Here is a 23,457-nt window from a genome sequence, read left to right on the forward strand (position 1 = left end):
TGGTATCATCTGCATATCTGAGGTTGTTGATGTTTCTCCCGGCAATCTTAACTCCAACTTTTGATTCATCTAGCCCCGCCTTTCTCATGATGTGCTCTGCATATAAGTTAAATAGGCAGGCCGACAGTATATAGCAGGGGTCCTCAAACTTTTTGAACAGGGGGCCACTACAGGGTCCCTCAGACTGTTGGGGGGCCGGACTGGCTAGGTGGGCATGGCTTGGTGGATATGTGGGTGGCTGGGTGGGCATGGCCAATTTAGCAGTCCATTTTGCCAATTTAGCAGTCCATTAAATAATACACACAAATTAAACTTTACTTTGTTTTCTTCCTGGGAGTGTTTTATTTGCTTCTGTTTGACTTTCCTTTTTACTAGATCATTTTTTAAGTTGTTTACGAGTCTAGTGTCCAGAAAACTCAGTTTTGCAGCAATTCTTCTCAGCCCTAAGGAGGTTACAATCAACATCTCTCTCCCTCCCTCCCTCTCTCTCTCGCTCAAGAAAAGTGTGCTAGAAGAGCAAATGGGGGTGGGGAAGAGAAACCTTGCTGAATTCCATTCCATTCTCTCTCTCTCTCTCATCTCTCTGTCAGGAAAAAAAAAGTCTTCTACAAGAGCAAATCGGGGTGGGGAAGAAAAACCTTGCTGAATCCCATTCCATTCGCATCGCGGCAGTTTCAATCTGCTTTTGGAATCTCACTGGCCTGAGCTTCCTCCACACGTGCCAAACACGTGCAACAGGCTCGGGCAAGGGCTCCACACATCTGGAAGGCAGAATTGGACTGGGCAGGGATTGATTGGAGTGGATATGGCAAGGAAGCCCCAAGACGGGGGCTCAGCAGCGCTGGTCCACTGGGTAACCATCCCTTCCCGCCTCCCTCGCAGCCACTCCCTAGCTCGCTCTCATCTCGTCTCATCAGCCCCACTTTGCCAACAGGCGCACGAGCTCAGAACGGAGATGCGGGGAGAGGGTGCAAGGCAGAAGACTGCCTTCAGTCCAGGGAAGGGACTGCAGCCTCAGGGCTCCATCTGAAGGAACTGCGGCACTCAGGCAGCGCCCCAAAAGCACTGTGAAGCTGCTGCCTCACAGGACAGGGTGGAGATCTGCTCTCCTTGACGAACAGCCTCATTGAAGGAGGCACATCATCGGGAGTCTCTATCCCTGGCAGCTCCTGGGTGGCAACTCTGCCGCCAGTCAGCAGACCCACATAGCCCGAAGAGGCAAAGAGACCAGTTAGAAAGGCACGTTCCCCTCGTGCACCACCGAGGCTGTCAGCAGCTTGCACAGGTAAACTAGGCTGCGGCCACCGTGAGTGGAGAAAGCCAGATCCCCATTGGAGCCCTGGTTGCCAAGGCCCAGCAGAAATGGGAGGGAGGAACGCAATCCCAGTTGGTCTTGGCGGCCATAGCGCTGATGAAGATCAAGCTTTCCCCACACATGGTGGCCACCTTTTGCCTGCTGGGAATGGTCATGTTTTTACCCCTTCTAATCAGTCTTTCTAGCTGGCCGCTTTGCCTTATGGCACTGGCCTAATGGACCTCCGTGAGCTCCACAGCGCTTTCAGGGTGCTGCCCAAGTGACAGAGCTCCTCCTGCGGTCCCTTCCCTGGACTGATGGCAATCTTCTGCCTTGCAGCCCTCCCTGCTGCATCTCCGTTCCAAGCTCATTCACCTGTTGGTAAAGTGGGGCTGGCGAGACCGAGCGAGCTAGGGAGTGGATGCTGCAACAGCCCCTGCCTTCTCCCCCACTCCCCCACTGCTTGGTTGCCCATCCTTCTCCCACTTGGCTGCCTGCTCCTGAAGGAGAACAGCCATCTCTGCCACTGGAGAGGGAGGGTTGCAGCCAAATTCCAGGAAGGGGTGGCTGTTTCCTACCCAACCCCCTGTGATGCTTCAGGGAAGCCCGGTCGGGTGCCGCGTGTTGGGTCTGGTAGCGGATGGGGAAATGCTGCAAATGCTCTTCCCCAGGCCCCCGTCAGCCAGGAAAAGCCAGCCATGCGAGGAGTGGGTGGGAGTGGCAGGGCAGGGGGCGGGACTGAATCCCGCCACTGCGCAGGCTGGAAACATTGTATCAGTGGGCCATATCCAGCCCGGCCATAGTTTGAGGATGCCTGTTCTAGGATGTTTGGCGATGGGATGGTCAGTGACCACCCCATCGTGGTTATCAGGGACGTTAAGCTCGTTCTTGTATAGTTCTTCTGTGTAATTTTGCCACCTCTTCTTAATCTCTTCTGCCTCTGTTAGGTCCCTGCCATTTTGGCCCTTTATCATACCCATCTTTGCATGAGACGTTCCCTTCATATCTCCAATTTTCTTGAAGAGATCTCTGGTCCTCCCTATTCTATTGTTTCCTTTTATTTCTTTGCACTATTCATTTAAGAATGCATTCTTATCTCTGATCTCTTCTAGCTATTCTCTGGAATTCTGCATTCAACTGGGTGCATCTTTCTCTTTCTCCTTACCTTTCGCTTCCCTTCTTTCCTCAGCTATTTGCAAAGCTTCCTCAGACGACCATTTTGCTTTCTTGCCTTTCTTTTTCTTTGGGATGGTTTTAGTTGCTACATCTTGTACAATGTTGCGAACCTCTGTCCCTAGTTCTTCAGGCACTCTGTCTATCAGATCTAATTCTTTAAATCTATTTGTCACCTCTACTGTATATTCATCAGGGATATGATTTAGTTCATACCTGAGTGGCCTAGTGCTTTTCCCTACTTTCTTCAATTTAAGTCTAAATTTTGTAATGAGAAGCTCATGATCTGAGCCACAGTCAGCTGCCGATCTTGTTTTTGCTGACTGTATAGAGCTTCTCCATCCTTGGCTGCAGAGCACATAGTCAAACTGATTTCTGTGTTGACGGTCTGATGATGTCCATGTATAGAGTCATCTCTTGTGTTGTTGGAAAAGAGCGTTTGCTATGACCATCGTATTATCTTGACAGATTTCTATCAGCCTGTGCCCTGCTTCATTTTGTACTCCAAGGCTTCCTACTTTTGGCTTCCTACTTTAGCATTCCAATCACCCATAATGATAAGGACATCATTTTTTGGTGTTAATTCTATAAGGTGCTGTAGGGCTTCATAGAACCAGTCAATTTCATCCTCTTCAGCACCAGTGGTTGGGGCATAGACTTGGACTACTGTGATATTGAATGGTTTGCCTTGGATTCGAACTGAGATCATTCTATAATTTTGGGGATTGTATCCCAGTATTGCTTTTCCTACTCTTTTATTGATTAGGGAGGCTACTCCATTTCTTCTGAGGCATTCTTGCCCACAGTAGTATACCTGATGGTCATCTGAATTAAATTAAATGTTCAGTCTTTTCATCTCTTGTTTGACGACGTCCTTGATTCATGGATCTTACATTCCAGGTTCCTATGGAGAAAAAATCTTTACAGCATTGGACTTTCCTTTCACCACCAGATGCATCCACAGCTGAGCTTCCTTTCGGCTTTGGCCCAGTTGCTTCACTCTTTCTGGCACTACTAGTACTAACCCTCTGCTCTTCCCCAATAACATATTGGACACCTTCCAACCTGAGGGGCACATCTTCCGGCATCATATATTTTTGCCTTTTGGTACTGTCCATGGGGTTTTCATGACAAAGAAACTGGAGTGGGTTGCTGTTTCCTTCTTCAGTGGATCACGTTTTGTCAGAACTCTCTGCTATGACCTGTCCATCTTGGGTATCCCTGCACAGTATAGCTCATAGCTTCATTGAGCTACACAAGCCCCTTTGCACGACAAGGCAGTAATCCATGAAGGGGACTTTTTAAGTTACCCAGAATTAAAAATACTGGAATGTACTATTATATAAATTATATGAATTCCTCTAGGTTTGTATTCATCCATTCTGTAGCACTCCTCAAAGTAGTTAAATCATAATGGAAGCTAACAAAATAATATGGAATGCAAAGCAAAATTAAAGTGAGAATTGAATGTTAAATTATTTTAATAGCTTACCCATCCAAACAGTCCCAGTAGCTTATTGTTGCTTTGAACCCAAGAATTGAAAAGATGGCAATTGAGGTATATATAGATGTTAAACTGTTCGCTGTGGCTATTATGACAGAATCTTTTTGACAGTCATTTCTAGAAGAAAAAGAAATAAAACAGATTAAACTTTCCAACAGGCAGTACTAAGTATGAAAATTGTCATTTATGTCAGAACTCTAATCACTGGTCTAATTGTAAATGTGAACTAAGGTATCCTTAAGTTTATGATACACTTCATAGATGCAGCAGATGAAATTTACATTTTATTTTATTAGGCCAATCGACTCAGGTGGTTGTAATGAACTACCTTGTCTGGAGTTAGAAATTAAGCAGGAAGTTAAGCAGTTGTATTAGTTAGCAGGATCAGGAAATCACCAAAAAATGTTAGAGCTTTAGGCTAGACTGAGAAGTAAAAAAAAAAAAAAGAACTATGATAGAAGATACTAGCAAAATTCCATTCACTTCCAAAAAAAAACAAAAAAAAAACAACTACATAGTTATGTTCAGTTGCTCCTGGAAATAATCTTAGGGTTACTTGAAAGGATATTGACCTAAATATGGTCCCTTCTTTAGGCAACAAAATAAGATAACTTTACACTGAATGTACAGGTTGCTACAAAGGAGCAAGAAAAGCTAATTTTGCTTAAATTCTTTCTTTTCACTTACTATGGGTGTAAAAAATGATTTTGAATTTACTGACACAAATAAAATTTCCATATGTTGAGCACTGGGTTAAGATATACAGTATTAAACTACATTACACCTACTTTTGTGGATTGTAGCTTGAAAATGCTATATGTCCTCCAAGTGCTAAAGAAAGGGAGAAGAAACACTGGCTGGCTGCATCAAGCCATATACGTGGATTTGTTAGGACTGTGAACTGTTAAAACATTAAAAATAAAAATGAAGTAGAAAATACAGTGCATCCCATTAGCTATCATCTTTATGTTATGTCCCTAACCAGCATTTTGTGTAATTACTATAAGAGGTTACAAGATTCAAGTTAAAATCACAAATGTTTCTAAAATCAATAAAAGAAATGGTTTACTATAATGCTATAGATACAACACCCCAATTTAAAGCTACTTATAAAAATAAACCTTAAATATTAAATAGACTATAGAACTTATTTATGAATAAATTTACTAAAAGCATGCTTATTAAGTGTTCCATATATACCATATATGGTATATGTAGGTGTATGATTTATCTCTCTTTCTAACACTGGTGAGGTATAAATTGGTGAGATCCTAAAAATTAAAGGAAAGGTAACATCAGCTAAAAAATAATTACAGCTTTCCTAATGATGTTAGGGATCTGGTGCACAACTAGGAAGCAAATGAATAAATGAAGAGTATAAAGGTAGGTAACAGGTTGCTGTAGAAAGCATATAAAATCTGATGCTGGAATGTGAAATCTATGGCCCTACAAATCTAATCTTCCTATTATTTCTAATGACTGATCATACCAGTTGTGATCAATGAGACCTTCAACACTATCTAGTGGATCACTCACTGTTAAGTGCTACTTCCAATCCATGTGCCTAGTCAACCATTGGTTAACATTAGTAACACTAATAAATTCCAAATTTCTCTAAATAAGGTATAATAAGCAAAGAAATTACAAAACTGATTACATAGTTCAGCACTTATAGATGGTGGCTGAGATACAGAGGATCATATTCATAGAGCTCTGTGCAGGTGTCAGGGTTTCTGAGTACCCCACACATACTTCCCAGTTCCCACCCCTCTATGCATAGCTTCTAGCAGCTTCAGTGGGTAAAAATTATGAATAACTCTTTTCTGAAACTGAAATTGTTAGAGAACTAGAAGTTTAGATCAGGCTCAATAAAATAATTAACTCTTAAAAGCAGCTAGAAATTCAATGGGAATATACTTGCATCAGGAGTGAACAGATGAATTATCCCTTGAATAGCTCCTGGAAGAGTCAGTCCATAAATAAGGAATATAGTTAAAGTTATATATAGAAAAGGGATTGTAACATAAATTGCCTGCACAGAGAGGAAAAGCAGAAGGAAATCATTACAGACACCCTAGTTAATGTTCCCACCACAGTCCAGCCATGTTATTCACACCATGGACCAACTTTCTGCCAACACACAACTCAAACTGCCAAAATCTGGATGATTTACCACTGAATTTTTTAACAACAAAATAATGAAGTGCCCTGGATCCAATAAATGGAACGCTGGGGGAATGAACATGGGCTGCAGAGGATCTACCCTTTCCCCCTTCCATGGGGGAAATCAGAAACTCTTTAAGTTACATCCCACTATAATAATTATTGCAGTGAGGTTATGTGACTGACCATGCCTGAGAAGGAATCTATGCAGGGTCAGGATCAGTTAGTATTTGGCTAGTTGGCTAGTCAAAAACCATCTGGGAAAAAGACACTCCTCACCTTTCCACTTGTTTCAATTCCTTTAAGTGTACAGAGGTAAACAATAATCCAGGAACTGGCCAAAGATGCAATCAACCACCAAACAAAAGGGCCAGTCTGTGCGATGTCCGTGCTGATGTTCAGTGTGTATCTGTACCAAAAGTAATTGGATTCAGAGCTAAGCTCACATTCTTTGATGAGCTCTAAAATAAGAGACACGTGAAATAAGACTCTTAGAGGTACTAATCATTCACATTGCTTCATGAATTCAAAGATGAAGTGCTTACAGTTTTTTCCCCCAATGCAGGCAGAAGGTAGTACTTTATATTTTTGAATGCCTCCTCTAAGTTAAGAGGAGTTAAGTTAACTAAATTCCCTAATATTAGTTACATGGTTAGTTAATACACCATATATATAATATTAAAGGTAAATGTTCCCCTTGCACATATGTGCTAGCTGTTTCCAACTCTAGAGGGTAGTGCTCATCTCCGTTTCAAAACCGAAGAGCCAGTGCTGTCCGAAGATGTCTCCATGGTCATTTGGCCAGCATGACTAATCGCCAAAGGCGCACGGAATGCTGTTACCTTCCCACCAAATGTGGTCCCTATTTTTCTACTTGTATTTTTTACGTGCTTTCAAACTGCTAGGTTGGCAGAAGCTGGGACAAGTAACGGGAGCTCACCCTGTTACGCGGCACTAGGGATTCGAACCGCTGAACTGCCGACCTTTCTATCAACAAGCTCAGCGTCTTAGCCATTGAGCGACCACGTCCCGTGAATATATAATATTAGTCATATATTAATTATACACAGCATGCCAACAACAACAACTAAGTAATGTGAATGAAACATTTAGAATTAGAAACATTTGAAAGTGACTGTTTTGAATTCAAAATGTCCCATTTCAAGTCTTCAAAAACAAGTTTCACTTTTACAACAGGCTTTTTCTATCAACTTGGAAATTTGTGCCTTGCTGAAAATATGTTTCTAGCTCCAAAACCAAAATGGTCAAAAGAGACCATTTGTAATGAAAAACAATTGCTTCCATTCAAATGGTTTGAATTCATGATGTTTTATAAACCCTCATTAGTCATCGTGCCAAGCAGAATCTCTCTCCAACATTCTTTTCTACAATGCAGTTCAGTTGTTGTTATTAGAACTTGTGTTTTAAAAAAAGATGTTGGAGCTGCATTTTATCATAACTTTCTAAGTACCATCATATATTTCCTGTGACAAACATATTTTCCTGAGTGGTCTAATGGCAAATATCAAAACCCAGACAGGCACAGTAATGGAATGTAAGAATGATCTTGAGTTATATGAGGAAGAGATACAACAAAGAAACAGATAAGAGAAATCTGAGTCCAGATTAATTTATTTAAATCTAGTTTGAGGAAACACCTCAAACTTGACTTTCCCTAGGATTTTATTTTTTTAAAAAAAATTTGTAGATAAAGGCGGGGGGAAGGGCATTTTCAGGCTTAGAAAATTCTGTTACTGTAACTCTGTAATAAAAGTAGTTTTAATATCCATAGCTTTTGGTTTCCAAGTCTAATCTGCCTCACGATACAGGCACTTTTAGCATTGTTTCTTCTTTTTTCCCCCTATTCTAAAGAGCTTCTTCAGTGCATCAGCACTTAAAACCTATTTTGTCAACAATATGACTGATATAGGAAAGGATATATCTTTTTCCTGTTGCTTGAATCATAATCATTTCACAGCCAATTTAGGGCAAAGGCAGTCTGACAATGGTAAATGAACCACCTTAGCCAATTGCCTCCCATCTGCAGTTTATGGCTCGCTAGTTTATTAGCATCTAGAAGTTTATTACTTGCTTGAACAAGGGTAAGAGAGAGATCAGAATAAACATTTATGATTATCACAGCAGTAAAAAGTGGAAAGAAAAAACAAACCCAGATTAATGTTAAAATTGAAAAGGAGAAAGGCACCCTTAGTGAATATATGATTTCAAAACAGTGAAGTTTTGTTTTCTTGGCCTCAAGAATAATAGACATATAATAGATGGACAGTGTGTTGGAGAAGACTAATCTTAGGGAGAAAGAGGACAACAAATTTAAATAAGGTTATGAAGGAGAATGACTTTTCAATGACAGGAAAAATCAGAATACTTAAGCAACGGTCTGTCTAAGGATAATGTATGCTGGTGAAATCTGGACAGGTAGAAAGAATGAGGTAAAGAAGATAAACACCTTCAAATTAAGAATATAGAAATGGTTGCTAAGAGTACCAGAATGTCATTGCCTACAAGAGGAGCATATCAGCTAGTCCTAGAGCAAATGAAAGCTGACTGTTCTCAGAACAATATGGTCAACAAGTGGAACTCATATACTTTGCATATGTGATGCAAATGGATGATGGACCACAAAATTATTAGGCAAGGTTGAGGGAAGTAGAATACAATGGATAAAGTGAATGGATAGGATCAAGCAACGTATTGGACTATCCTTTGAAGTAGTATGAGTCCTTATTAAGAACAGGTTTAAGAAAGTGAATATTGTCCATATATATCTTAGGAAGCGAAGCAGGCTGGATGGTTGCTTCTTAGTTATCTTTATATGCAATGAGGCTCAAATTATAAATACATTTGATATTTTGTTCATAGATTCTATTTAATTGACAAAAAAACATGGGCAGAAATGTTTGCCTTCCTTTAGAAGCTTCTGCAAAATTGCCGAGAAAATCAGTACTGTTGGATTCCATGCCTACTGCTAGTTTTGTCTAAGGGTCCATTCTTCTGATCTGGAAATAAACTTTCTTGAATTCACAGCTCAAAAGGCATATAGAAAAGTGACCTGTATGAACATCAATTTATCTCAAATCTCTATTCATAAAATGTGCTTCAATCAGTGTTTTTGTATATGCCAAGGAAGAAAAAGGAGAGTTTTTTTTTTTTAATTTGATTTATATGCCGCTCTTCTCTGGAGACTCAGGGCGGCTTACAATGCGTTAAGCAATAGCCTTCATACTTTTGTATATTTATACAAAGTCAGTTTATTGCCCCCACAAACTGGGTCCTCATTTAACCTACCTTAGAAAGGATGGAAGGCTGAGTCAACCTTGAGCCTGGTAAGATTCGAACCTGCAGTAATTGCAGGCAGCTGTGTTAATAACAGGGTGCTTTAAACCACTGTACTACCTATGTGGCAAATTTGTAGCTTAACTATCTCTAAAGAAGCTATAATCTTATGCATTCTTACCTGGGAATAAAACACTCTTAATCTAGGGAGATTGTTGTGGCCCGCCAGCTGCCAGCGGAAGAGGAGGTTGGGGAGGAACTTGGGCCAGTGCTGTAGTCTGGGGAAGGCTCTGTGTCAGGTAAAAGTTCATCTCAGCATTAGAACAAAGCTTCTTCCTCTTTCATTCATGTCAGCGCTGGAGGAGAACATAATTTGGAACGCTGACACTCTGATGCTCTGCGTTGGACGCAGAGATAGAGCCAGGGCCATCCGACATTTCTCAGCTACCAGAGAGGCAGCTGCCTTTGGAGGCTGAGATGAGTGAGAAGAAAGAACAGCTGGGGCTTGTTCCAGATGCATGTATGCGCAGAGCAGTTAGAAGAGGTGAGCAACGGAGGACAAGGAGTCAACTCGAGAAGCAAAGCACACGTGGTGGGTTTCAAATTTTTTTACTACTGATTCTGTGGGTGTGGCTTGGTGGGTGTGGCATGGCTTGGTGGGCATGGCATGGCAGGCATGGGGAAGGTTACTGCAAAATCCCCATTTTCTCCCAATCAGCTGGGATTTGGGAGGCAAAGAATAGATGGCGGCGGGGCCAGTCAGAATTTTACTACCGGTTCTCCGAACTACTCAAAATGTCTGCTTTCAGTTTTCCAGCACTGATCAGAACCACCAGAACCTGGTGGACCCTGAAGAGCCCTTCCTTGATTGGGGAATAAATAGAAGGAAAGGGGAGTGGTTGTCATAGCAGAGAACAGTTCGTATTTCTGAAGATTTTGTTTATTGTGTTTTGTGCCACAAAGACTACTTGCCAGAACTTAATTTGCAGCCTTTCGGCTGGGAGGTCACAGCCTTGCAATTATCGCAAGGAACTGATAAGGTCTTTACTGCAGTTAAATATATATACACACCAATAATCAGAGAGTAAAAATAGAAAATATTTTATATATAAATATATTTTATATATATATAAGTCCTGCCCCTTTTTATGTGCATCACAATGCACATCAAAAAAAGGGCTAGGGCTTTGTTTGCACAGTCATCTTGCCCTTTTTGACTTTACCTGAAAAAAACCCTGATTTTATCTTTCTTTTTTTCTGGGAGCCAGGCTCAATTCTAAACAAACTCTAGGTGGTGGGTACCCACAATTTTAACTGTCAAAACATCTTCCGTGGTTTATGATGGATCTAAAAGCATTTGGGAGTAATGGGAAAATGCTGAAAGCTTTTTGCTGCTATTTGCTAACTTGCTGCTTTAATTTCTCATTTAATTTAATTTTTAAATCAAGTGGGACATGAAGCGCAGCAGGCACTAAGGAAATATTGCTGATTACATTGATCAGCGTACCATGCTGGGTGCTAATACTACAGAGTCGGCAAACTTTATAGTGAATAATTATAGCTATTAGGCAAGGTTAAGTATATTTGATTAAGCTAATCACACACCGTACACAAACTATTGATACAGTAATGTGAAAGAAAGAATCAGGTGTCATTCTCCGCCCCGCCCCCCAATTATTATTTTTTTTTACTTATCCAAGCCACAATCTGCTCCCCAACACCACCCCTCCCTCATAGACTTGTGCTTTGTCTTATACGTTCTCGTAAGAATTTGTCTTCATTTTGGAATGAGGAAATGGTGATAGGGTTTGTCTATACAGCTGTTCCAGGTCAAGACAAGAAAGGACAAGTGCAAGACTCCTTCAGATCTGGCAAGTTATGGTGTTGATGTCAAGGATACATGTAACATGTCTCAGCTGCTAATGAATGAAAGTTAAAACATATAGAAAACACACCCACCCATTTTGCTGGGGTCGTCCGGGCAGTTGCTCCAAGGCAAGGGCACTTTGAAAGAGTTTCCCAGGTACCACAACACCCAGGCAATAATCATATTATAATACAGGCCAATTATGAATGATGCCATCATGCAAGCATAGCCTACGGAACAAGCAAGCATAAACAGGAAATCAACAGCAGCACCAACAAACAGGAATTGGGGGGAAATCTAAAGGCATATTATAAACTCACACTCCTGTTCCCAGCAAACAGCTTTAGAACTGTAATATTATAAGTGTATATGAGCTTAATGTGTAGAAATAAATTGTGCATTCCCTACTCAAGTGAAAGCAGAGGCAAACGTCCTGTGATTTTAGCTTTTGTCAGTGTTACTGCTTTTAAGAAGTCTCATCAGAGGTGTCTCTTTCTAATCAAGGATGTTATTGAAAAGTTGGTTTTGATCTGCTAGGCCCAGACAGGTATGTCCAACATGGGAATGAGGCAAGCAGGACACACTTGTAAAAGGGTATGTTATCATTGACAGGTACAGCATTAAGGAAAGATTTGCAGGAGTGGCAGAGCTATCACAGATACTTTTTCCTCACCTGATTTCAAGGCAAAAATAATACTATTAATGGGACCAGAGCAAGCAACCTAGCTTAGGTCATCATACACAGTTCTTGCTTGATGATTGATGGATTAAGCTTTAAGGCCTCCCAATAACTATAGTTCCCTGGCTGGCATAAAAATGTATCAAAATATGTTATTAAATGTTTTTTTTAAAAGTGTAATAGCAGACAAGATAATGAGATTTAAAAAATTAAGAGTAGCAGTAATGATGACAATTAATGTATAAAATTACAATAATAAAAATAGTAGTATAACAGTGAAGTTTTAGCAACACTACAAGGGTTTTTTTTTATGTTTGGAATCTAAAAAGATGCTAACAGGATTATAATGTGCATCCAAGTACATTAACTTAAGTAAGTATTGTTTGGATGTGCATTGCTGTGTGTGTGACTGTCTGTCTGTGTATGTATGTGTATGTGTATATGTATATGTTTATATGTATATGTATATGTATATGTATATGTATATGTATATGTATATGTATATGTATGTACACATGTCCAACTTTTCATGATTTCTGCAAATCATTTTTCTTTTTTTTTTATTGCAAAAGTTTTACAATTACATTTTCACCCCTTTTCCCCCCCCACCTCCCCCCCCAAACTTCCCAACCTCCCTAACCCTCCCTAACCCTCCCCTCCCCCCAGACTTCCCTATAATATACTCATAATCATGAAGAAACCTGATATAACACTTATATATAAACTTGAGCCCCTCCCTCCCCTGTATAATTTTTCTCTTTATCTCATTACTTTAAAAAATTTCTAGTACATTATTTTCAAGTAAAAGCTATTTGATACTTTCTAGTTTGATATTTGTTCTGAACATATTCTATCCACCTTTTCCATTCCCACTCATAAGTCTCTTGTGAACAGTCTTTTAAATATGCTGAAATCTTCGCCATCTCTGCAAAACTGGCCATCTTCAAAGTCCATTCCTCAATAGTGGGCAAAGCTTCATTCTTCCAGTATTTACCTATCAACAATCTTGCTGCTGTTATCATATACAATATCAATTTTGTTTCACCCAATGTAAAACCCTTAACTATGCCCAATAAAAACAGTTGTGGAGAAAATTGAATTTTTTTCTTCAAAACATTCTGCATGACCCACCAAATTTTTATCCAAAAAGCCTTAACTTTCCTACAGGTCCACCAAACATGATAATACGTAGCATCCAAACATTCACATCTCCAACATTTTGGCTGAACATTAGGGTACATACATGACAACTTTTTGGGATCTAAATGCCATCTATAAAACATTTTGTAGAAATTTTCCCTCAGGTTCTGCGACTGTGTAAATTTAACATTCTGAACCCAAATTTTTTCCCATGTTTCCAGCATCACTGGTTCTTCAAAATTCTGTGCCCACTTAATCATACAGTCTTTAACTAATTCAGTTTCTGAATCCCTTTCTAGCAAAACATTATAAAGCCTTTTGATATGCATTGGACCTTTCTCTCTTATATGTCTAACCAATTCTTCCTCATGCAACATAATACCAGTTTTTTGGTCCTCTTTCCATCTCAGTTGTAATTGATTATATTGTAACCAAGTTAAATTAATCCCTTCATCCAACAGTGTCTGCAATGTCTTCAGCTGCCATCTGCCCGCATCTGTAAAAAGAACCTCTTTATATAAAACCCCCCCGAGTGACATTATATTTGTATTCCACAAAGTATGACCAAGATCCAGCCATAGCGGTATTTTATAATCCCATTTGAGTCGGTGCTTCTTCCAAACTCTCATCAAAGAATCTCTAAGTATATGACTTTTAAATACTTTATCTACTTTGTCGTCGTAAAATAAGTAAGCGTGCCATCCAAATTCAAGATCAAAACTTTCTGCATTCAATATTCCAATCTTTTTCCTTCCAAACCAATCACTTGTTAAAGTTAAAGCTGCCGCTTCATAATATAGCTGTAGGTTTGGTAGTTTAAGACCTCCTCTTTCTGGAACATCTTGCATAATTTTCAATTTCACTCTCGGCTTCTTCTCGTTCCAGACAAACTTATTCACTCCAGATTGCCAAACTTTCAATTGTTTATCACTTTTAAGCACCGGAATCATTTGAAACAAAAAAAGAAATCTTGGCAAAATGTTCATCTTAACTGCTGCTATTCTTCCAAGTAAAGACAGCTGCAGTTTTTTCCAAGTCTCCATGTCTTTCTGCACCTCTTGCCACAACATCTCATAGTTATTTTGAAACAATTTCATGTTTGATTCTGCAACCTGAATTCCTAGATATTTTACCTTAGGTACAGTCTCAAAACCTGCCCTCCTTTCAAGCTCATGTTTACGATCTTGTGTCATGTTTTTAACTATCATTTTAGTCTTTTTTGGATTCAGTCTAAAACCTGAAACTTTACCATAGTCTTGTATAATGTCCTTCATCAGGATTATTGATTCCATTGGTTGTGATAGGGTAACAACCAGATCATCTGCAAATGCCTTTATTCTGTAATCCTCTTGCCTAATCCTTATTCCTTTCAAGGTATTAGAGTCCCGTATTGTATTTAACAAGACTTCTAGTGTTAGAATAAATAAAAGTGGGGACAACGGACATCCCTGTCTTGTTCCTTTTTCAATTTTAAACTCTGTTGTCAAACTTCCATTAATGATGATCTGTGCCCTTTGCTCTTGGTAAATTGCTGAAATCGCCTGTATAAATTGATCCCCAAAATCCATCTTTTTTAAAGTCTTTAGTAGAAAATTCCAATCAACTCTATCAAAGGCCTTCTCTGCGTCCAAAAAACCCAGCACTGCAGGAATCTGTTTATTCTTCTCAAGATATTCCAATAAATCTATTACTTGCCTTACATTGTCCTTCATGTGTCTGCCCTCGATAAATCCCGCTTGGTCCTCATGAATCACCTTTTGAATTACTGGCATTAACCTCTTGGCTAATACTTTCGCATAGATTTTATAATCTGTATTCAAAAGAGATATTGGTCTATAATTCTCTGGTTTTTTAGGACCGACTTGTTCTTTTGGTATCAAAGATATGTAAGCTGTTGTCCATGATGGGGGTATTTTACCCCCTTGTTGAATATTGCAAAATAAATCTCTAAGTTGTTCCACCATTTCGGCTTGCAATGTTTTGTAATACACTGCAGTCAAACCATCCGTACCAGGAGCTTTGGCTGTTTTTAACTGTTTAATTGCTACTATTATCTCCTCCTCTGTTATCGGATAATTCATTCTTTCCTTTTGTTGATCAGTAATTTTTGTAACTCTTTTATCGTTTAAATATTTTTCTATAAGTCCATTCTGCACCTCCTCCTTGGCATATAATTTAGTATAATAGTCCACAAAAGCTTCTTTAATTAATTTTTGTTGAAAAATTTCTTTCCCTCCAATATCAATACTATCTATAGTCCGTATACTTTGTTTTTTCCTCAATGTGTAAGCCAACCATCTGCCCGGTTTATTAGCGTTGCAAAATGTATTATGCTTCGCATATTGTAAGTTTGTTGCAACTTGTTCCGCCATAAGCATTTGAAATTGGTCTTTCAAAAGTTTTATAGCACTGCTTATTCTTTCATCTGTTGGATTTTTAATAAGTAACTGTTCTTTATTCTTTATTTCTATTTCCAATTCAGATCTTTTCTTTTGTCGAAACAGTCTATGTTTAGAGTTCATGTAGATAAGTACCCCTCTCATATAAGCTTTACTTGCGTCCCAGACAATTTCAATTGGGGTACCTTTATTCAGATTTATTTCAAAAAATTCTTTCAGATGCTTTTTAAGTTCTGTTGTATTTTTTTCATATCTAAACAAATTCTCATTTAATCTCCAGGAACGTCTCTCAACCTTATCCATCTCAATTTCTATCCATATTGGGCTGTGGTCAGTCAAAGTTCTTGGAAAAATCTTTGTTCTTTTTGTCTTGACAAGTAAATCATCTGACAACAAGATAAAGTCAATCCTAGAGAAGGATCTGTGTCTATCAGAAAAGAAAGTGTAGTCCAGTTCTTTTGGATTATGTATTCTCCAAACATCTTTTAGTTCCATATCTTCTTTCATGTCAAAAAAGGTCTGTGGTAGTCTGATTCTAGACTTTGCCAAACTCTTTTTATCTAATTTAGAATCAATTACTCCATTCCAGTCTCCCATAATTAAAATAGATCTGTAATCCCATTGCAGTATTTTGGTATGTAGCATCTTGTAGAAATAGTCCTGTTGTTGATTGGGAGCATAAATTCCAATCAAAAGAATTTGGCCCTTTGCCGTAAACAATTCAATTGCTACAAACCTACCATCTTCATCTGTTTCTATAACTTTAGCTGTTAATTTTTTATTTACATAGATAACCACACCATTCTTTTTTTGCGAAGTTGAAGATATAAAATGTGTTCCTAGTTTGGAGTTTATCAGATATTTTTGATCTAGAGTTGTGATATGCGTTTCTTGTAAACAAATTATATCATTATTAAATTGTTTCAAATATGTAAATAATTTCTTCCTTTTCTGTGCTGAATTCAACCCATTAACATTCCAAAATAAACACTTAAAGGTCATCAGCCTCTTTTCGGAGCACAGAGCAAAATACTTGAAGGTCATCCGAAAGCTTCGATTTCGCTCCTCCCATAGCTCCAATCTCTTGTGCAGTACTCTTAACTGCCTCCTTGTCTTGTCTTTCCTGTTGTTGTTGTTGCTTTTGTTTAAGTAACTTAGATTGAGCTCTAGTTATACGTTGATCCTTAAATTCAATCATCCGAACCGAGTCCAAAATTGGAGAAGATTCCAGCAAGGGCTCATCCAAAAAACCTCCTTCTGCACCTTGCACTCCTTCTAATTCCTGCTTGGACTGTTCTTGCAAATCTCGTTGAGGTTGCTTCTCTTCACTCTCTTTAATCTCCAAAACTGTAGATGTACATGGAGATGGTGTTCTTTCCTTAAGAATAGTAGTATAAAAGTGTTTGTGCCTTCTCCACGGTATTCAAACGGCATCTTTCTCCCTTGTATCTGAAAATTATCCCAGCTGGTGCGTCCCACCGGAAGGGTATCTGTAAATTTTGCAATTCCTTAACAAGAAAGCCAAATTCTTTTCTAGCTTTCAACATTTTAGGAGGCAATTCTTTATAAATTCCAATTCGTGAGCCCCCGACTTGTACAGAAGTGTAAAAGGATTTTTGCAGGATATCATTTCTTATTTCTCTTTCTGTAAAATATATGACCACATCTCTAGGTAATTGTCTTTGTCTGGCCACCCAAGAGTTCACTCTGTAAATTTTGTCTATTTTATGAAAAACCACATCAGGATTAACTTGTAGAATCTTAGCCAAGGCCTCAGAACAGACTTGTCTCAAATCCTGTCTTTCCTCCTCTCGGATTCCCCGAAGCCGTATAGCAAACTCCATTGCCCTGAATTGTATCATAACAATCTCGTCTTCAACTCTCTGCATTTTATTGTCAACATCAGCAATTTTATAATCATTGTCTTTCATCTTTACATTAACTTCTGATTTAAGTTCTTCAACTTTAAAATCAACTTTCCCAATAAATTCTGCCAGGCCAGATGCCACTTCTGATATTTTTTTGGTCACCTTGTTTTGATTCTGTTTCACCATATCTTTAACTTCATTAATTTCCTGCATAAATTCCTGGTGTGATTTTTGAAGTTTATCATCTATCCCCTGATGTGATTTTTGAAGTTTGTCATCTATCTCCTGTTGAGATTTTTGAAATTTATCATCCAGAGTTTTAGAAATAAATTCTTTTAAATCTCCCACATCAAATTCTCTTTTTTGAGTCTGTAACTGTTGAGCAGAGGGAAGCTGCATTTCATGTTTGTGTGTGGGGGATCCCCCCCCTGTTGCCTTCCCTTCCTGCTTCTTTGAAGCCATCCTGCCACGTGATCTAGTTTTTCTGAAGAGGGAAATTCCTTTTCCTTTCCCTCCTGCACAAAGACTTCTAAAAAAGTCCCTTTAAAAGTTTGCTGCTGCCGGCTTGTTCTGCTAATTAGCAGAAACGTCCCACGCCGCCCGGAGTTTCAGCAGGTTGGAAGGGAGCCACGCCTGTTTCCTCCCCAGAAACAATTCCCTGGGGGGCTACAGGGGCTCAACCTGTACCCTGCTATCTCTTCTCCTTCAATCTTCAAGATTTTGGAGTTTTCGAGCCGCTCCTCGATCGCGGGGCGGCTCTACAGGCGGCGGGGCTGGCGGTCTTTAAAGAAACACCGCCGTCGCCGAGGCTCGCAAACCGGAAGTCCATTTTTCTTAACTTTATGACATTTTCATTTTTTAATGCTTTCTCCTAGTATGCTATTTTAATTTTGTTACGGTGCAGAATTGAAAAAATTAGGGAATTGCAAATATTGAATTATTTATTTATTTATTTATTTATTTTATTATTCATATTTCTATACTGCCCACTCTTCAAGGACTCTGGGTGGCTTACACCAAAGACAGTATACTAAATAGCATATTGCCCCCAACAATCTGGGTCCTCATTTTACCCATCTCGGAAGGATGGAAGGCTGAGTCAACCTTGAGCCGGTGAGATTTGATCTGCTGATCTGCTGAACTAGCTGTCAGCTGAAGTAGCTGCAGTACTGCACTCTAACCACTGCGCCTAATAATGAAGTATTAGTTCTTATATTTGCTGGAAAATGTGAAAATAGTTTTCACAATCAGTGAATAATGAATGCTAGGTACAGTTGAAGTAAAATTGATATTAACAAAAAATGTAGAACACACTACTATTTATTAGAAAGGAAACTTCTTCACTTTGGAAGCCATAGGGAGGACCAGTGGTGGGTTGCCCCCGGTTCACACTGGCTCCGCCCACCGACCCCAACGTCATCAGAACGCTTCTGCGCATGTACAGAAGAGCATACACGTGCACGAGTGAAGTGAGAGTGCGTGTGGCCCCATTGTGAGCCAGTAGTAAAGGTAAGTAGAACCCACCCCTGCATAGGACCAGGGATGAAATGCTACTGGTTTGGGCTGATTCGCCCAAACCGGTAGTAAAAAAATGTATTTAAAAAGTTCTGATGATCAGCTGAGCAACAAGCGATCATCGGAACCCTTTTTTTTTTACTTTTTTAAAGCATTTTTTTATTACCAGTTCGGGTGAATAGGTAGTAAAAAAACGCTTTTAAAAAGTTTTTAAAAAGGTTCTGACAATCGTGCGGCACATCTATTATCGTCGGAACCTCTTTTTTATTTTTTAAAGCATTTTTTACTACCTATTCGCCCAAACTGGTAGTAAAAATGCTTTTAAAAAGTTTTTTAAAAGGTTCCCAAGATCGCGCATCACAGCTGATTCCCCCCCTTACTGTTCTACTTACCTTCCCAAGCCTCCTTTTGGTGTGTACTGTGCATAGCGCACAACGCATGTTTGATGCAAACTGCACATGCACACATGCATGCACGGCCAGCGAACCGGTAGCAAACCGGTTCAGATTTCACCACTGCATAGGACTTCATAAAGCATCCATTTCTATCAATGGGTAAGCAAGTTAAATATTCTTTTTCTTATAATTGTTATACTATATTTCTGGGTTCTTAGGAAGTCCCTAAGTATGTAGACAATGCTGTCTTAATTTTGGGTGCTTTCATTTCAAAATCCACTGGCACTCACATATTTGAGATTGCTATTGCAGGGAATTTTGTATGACAACATCTCTTCTTTCCCAAGTGTGAATCCCAGGCATTTGTAGGAATGTGCAACACTGAAAATAAGTCATAACCTACCAATTCCTCCTAGATAGGGTGAAATATGATTCCAGACTCCAATGCTGCCTTTCCTCAAGAACTGTCCAATAGCTAGTTCAAGATGAAATATTGGGATTCCTTCAAACACCAGAGCAATGACATATGGAATCAAGAATGCACCTAAAAATAGAACAGCCAAACACAGATAAGCAATAGCTTTGTCTACTTTTTTATTAACATGTTTTGTTATACTGCTCATAGTATCACAGTATACAGTACTGTATAGTTTAGCATGGTATATAGCAGGGGTCCTCAAACTATGGCTCCTGGTGCCTCATCTCTTGCTGGGTCTCGCAGGTACTTCTTCTGGCCCTTGTTGGTGCTGGGCACGCCTTGGTCGCTCAGGAAGATGCGCGACCTGCTCTCTGCCCGAGACACTGGCCTGACCCAGCCGCAGTCGACACTGCTTCTGTTGTCATCTCCATGACCTGCCCGCTGCTCTCGCAGCATTTTGCACAGCACAGTGAAATTTAGTGTGCTTCACCATGGGGGAGATAAGGTCCACTCCTCCTCCTGGAGCCCATTAGGACACGGATCCACAATGCACCCTTGCCCCACTCGCCCCTGGTAACAGCAGCAGCATCGGCCATGGCATGGGTCAGACCAGTGTCTTGGGGCAGAGAGCAGGTCGTGCGTCTCCCCAAGTGACCGAGGCACGCCCAGCACCAACAAAGGCCGGAAGTAGCTGTCCATCGTTTCCCACTGCAATCTGTCAGGCAGCAAGACCCAACTAGAGATGAGGCGCCGGAGAATCAAAATATGAGAGAGAGAGAGAGAGACAGAGACAGAGACAGAGACAGAGACAGAGACAGAGACAGAGACAGAGACAGACAGAGACAGAGACAGAGACAGAGACAGAGAGACAGACACACACAGAGAGAGAGAGATAGGGAGAGACAGAGAGAGAGACAGAGAGAGAGAAATTATATTATTATTTCATGTTTTTTTGCACTACAAATAAGATGTATGCAGCGTGCATAGGAATTCGTTCATGTTTTTTCAAACTATAGTCTGTCCCCCCAACAGTCTGAGGGACCGTGAATTGGCCCACTGTTTAAAAAGTTTGAAGACTTTTGGTATGGTATATAGCATATTGTATATCTCATCTCTCTCTTGTTAAAAAATATACCAGGATTATTACAAAAGCTCTCTTCTGTTTTTTTCTCTTATAAGGCAATAAACCCTACGTTCTTTGAGTGATTGATTTTGAATTGTTCTCTATCAGAGGAGATGAAAATATCTTTGCTTCAAGATACCTATGTAGTCAATCTTGATAAAGAGAAAATGGCTACATCATTTTCATATAAAAGAAAATGTTAGGAACAATTCTCAAAAAAATGGAGGTGCAAAGTCCAGATTGGCAAAAAACCTCAACTATATCATTAATGTAAAGTTTGAACTGCAAGAGGGTAGTATATGTCCTTCCTTTACTCCTTTATAGGTGGGAAAAGGCCCAATTAAGTCCCCATTGCTATTACCCTTGATGTGTGTGATAATGTGTTGTACATATTTAAAAAACCTGATTAACTTTGAGGTGAAGCAATCAACTGTTGAGGCTGCTAATTTTCCCCAGAGTTTTTCTCAGTGTATGGAATCAAATGCTGTTTTTAAATCTGAAAAAGCAACACAGAGAGGCACAAAGTACAGTGCACACTTTAAAATAATTTCACCATATTAAGATTCAAAGCATACAAACGCATGAGCATTTGTCTTTCTCTTTTGCAAAAATGAAAAAGTCCTTCAAAAAAATAAATCACTGAAATCACTCAGCCATTCAATCCAGACAGTAAAGCCAAATCAATCAGTAACAATGGATGATGAAAATATTTTCATGGAAACCTAATCTGAGCCGGGCAGTGAAAGCAACAAATGCTCACAAATGAGGAATTTTACATGTGAGTTATTCAGTAACAGTAGAAAATGTTGAATGCTAGGTACATTTGAAGTAGAATTGGGATTAACAGAAAATGTGGAACACACTGCTATTTATTAGAAAGAAAACAGCAAAGATGTTTCGCATGTCAGTCCAAAGGCTTTGTGATTTGGGCCCTATAAAGTTTGTTATTGTTGCAAATTAAAATTCCTATTTACTATACCATATTTTATTCTTTAAAAAAAAAAAAATCTACCATGGTATATATTTGGTTTCTTCTTCCTGTAAAATGGCTGAGTTGAGAAACAGTTAAGGTTACTTCTCTGCTGAGTCATCATTTGAAATCAGTTTTCCTGAGGATCTCTCTTCTTATCCCATCACTTCTTACCACAGCTGGATGCTTGTTCTTGATCTCTGATGATGCTCTAAATGTGCTACTTAGAGCTCTGAAGGCAGCTGCATGCATGGTTGTTATCTGACTAGGTGGCTCAGTGGCTAAGACACTGAGCTTGTCGATCAGAAAGGTTGGCGGTTCGAATCCCTAGTACAGGTCTTCTGGGTGAGCTCCAAGGTCCCTTCCAACTCTGTTACTGTTAAACTGCATTCTGTTGTACTTAGGGAGTCATGCATTATGGTCTAATTCAGGGGTGTCAAACTCGATTTCATTGAGAGCCACATCAGGGCTGTGTTTGACCTTGGGTGGGGGGCACGGCCAGGGTGGGTGTGGCAGTTTGCTGTCACTCATGTCAGGGCGCCTGTGGTGGCCCAAGTTCTCTGCCAGCAAAAAAGGAGCTCGGGAGGGCTGCGTGAGGCCCTCTCAAGCTCCATTTTCACTGGCAGAGGGCTGCAGGAGGCCGTCACAGCCAAAAACGGGGCTCAGGAGAGCCGTGTGCAGCCCTCCCAAGCTCTGTTTTCACTGGCAGAGGCACCAGAGGCCAGTCCTTTGCTGTTTCCAGGGTGACCCTGTAGGCCAGATCTAAACACCCCACAGGCCGGATCTGGCCCACGGGCCTTGAGTCTAATTCTTATGTTCATTTTTATGCCTTAGAAATAGATAGATTGATTGGTTAGTTATGTACCATTAAATTGTCTTTGATTCCTAGTGACTACATAGATAGATTTTTCTATGACAATCTGTCCCTAATCTGATCTTTCAGGTCCCCTAACAATGCACCCATCACTGCTGTAACTGAGTCTGTCCACTTAGTTGCTGGTCATCTTCTTCTCTTCCCTTCTACTTTTCCCAGCATTACAGCCTTTTTCAGAGAGATGGTTCTTTGCATAAAGTGTCGAAAGTAGGATAATTTGAGCCTGGTCATTTGCGCCTTAAGTGAAGACTCTGAGTTTATTTGTCAATTATCCATCTGTCTGTTATCTTGGCTGTCGGCAGTATTCTCAAGAGTTTCTCCAAAATCAAAGTTCAAAGGCATCAATACTCTTCCTATCTTGCTTCTTCATAGTCCATATAAATAATATGGTCTATTGTTTAAATACTAAAAAGTATGTGGTTCAGGGTTAAAACCATAGAATGGAGACCAAGAAGAGAATGACGGCTATCCTCCCTTCAGAGTTTGAGTAGAATGTGAAAGGATATGGATACAATAAACAAAGCTGTTTATTGTTCAAGCTGATATTAATCTAAAAAAGTAGAATCCTATTAGCCTGAAAAGTAACAAGAGGTCATTCCACTAAGTTTATCAAAAGCATTCCAGTGTAAGGGTCATATTGTTCATTTTGTCATCCTTTCTATTGGGCAACAAACCAAATATATATAACTAGTTGCTTGTTTTGCTCAGGGCTCTTTTGCAGTATTTTAAATGAGGAGCTCAGTGATCGCTGGAATTGGTGCATAACAATAAAAGTATACTT

The 23,457-nt window shown here is 39.7% G+C and overlaps 1 protein-coding gene across 4 annotated transcripts in view; it reads right to left on the reverse strand.

Moving 5' to 3' along the window:
• LOC117662411 (inactive sodium-dependent neutral amino acid transporter B(0)AT3-like) overlaps window positions 1–23,457 on the reverse strand; it is a 36,104-nt gene that overhangs the window by 9,410 nt on the left and 3,237 nt on the right. For 2 of the 4 annotated variants that reach the window (XM_034411826.3, XM_034411821.3), the window contains exons 2-7: window positions 19,695–19,835; window positions 11,388–11,525; window positions 6,414–6,595; window positions 5,893–6,003; window positions 4,760–4,872; window positions 3,960–4,088 (exon numbers count right to left, since the gene is read on the reverse strand). In XM_034411826.3, coding sequence (XP_034267717.1) covers window positions 3,960–4,088; window positions 4,760–4,872; window positions 5,893–6,003; window positions 6,414–6,595; window positions 11,388–11,525; window positions 19,695–19,835 — 814 coding nt within the window. The remainder of the gene's footprint in view (window positions 1–3,959; window positions 4,089–4,759; window positions 4,873–5,892; window positions 6,004–6,413; window positions 6,596–11,387; window positions 11,526–19,694; window positions 19,836–23,457) is intronic. The other 2 variants (XM_034411822.3, XM_034411824.3) reach the window with 2 other exon arrangements.

The sequence above is a fragment of the Pantherophis guttatus genome, chromosome 3, assembly GCF_059756535.1.
Source record: "Pantherophis guttatus breed Tessera chromosome 3, ASM5975653v1, whole genome shotgun sequence".
In the NCBI taxonomy this organism is placed as follows: domain Eukaryota; kingdom Metazoa; phylum Chordata; class Lepidosauria; order Squamata; family Colubridae; genus Pantherophis; species Pantherophis guttatus.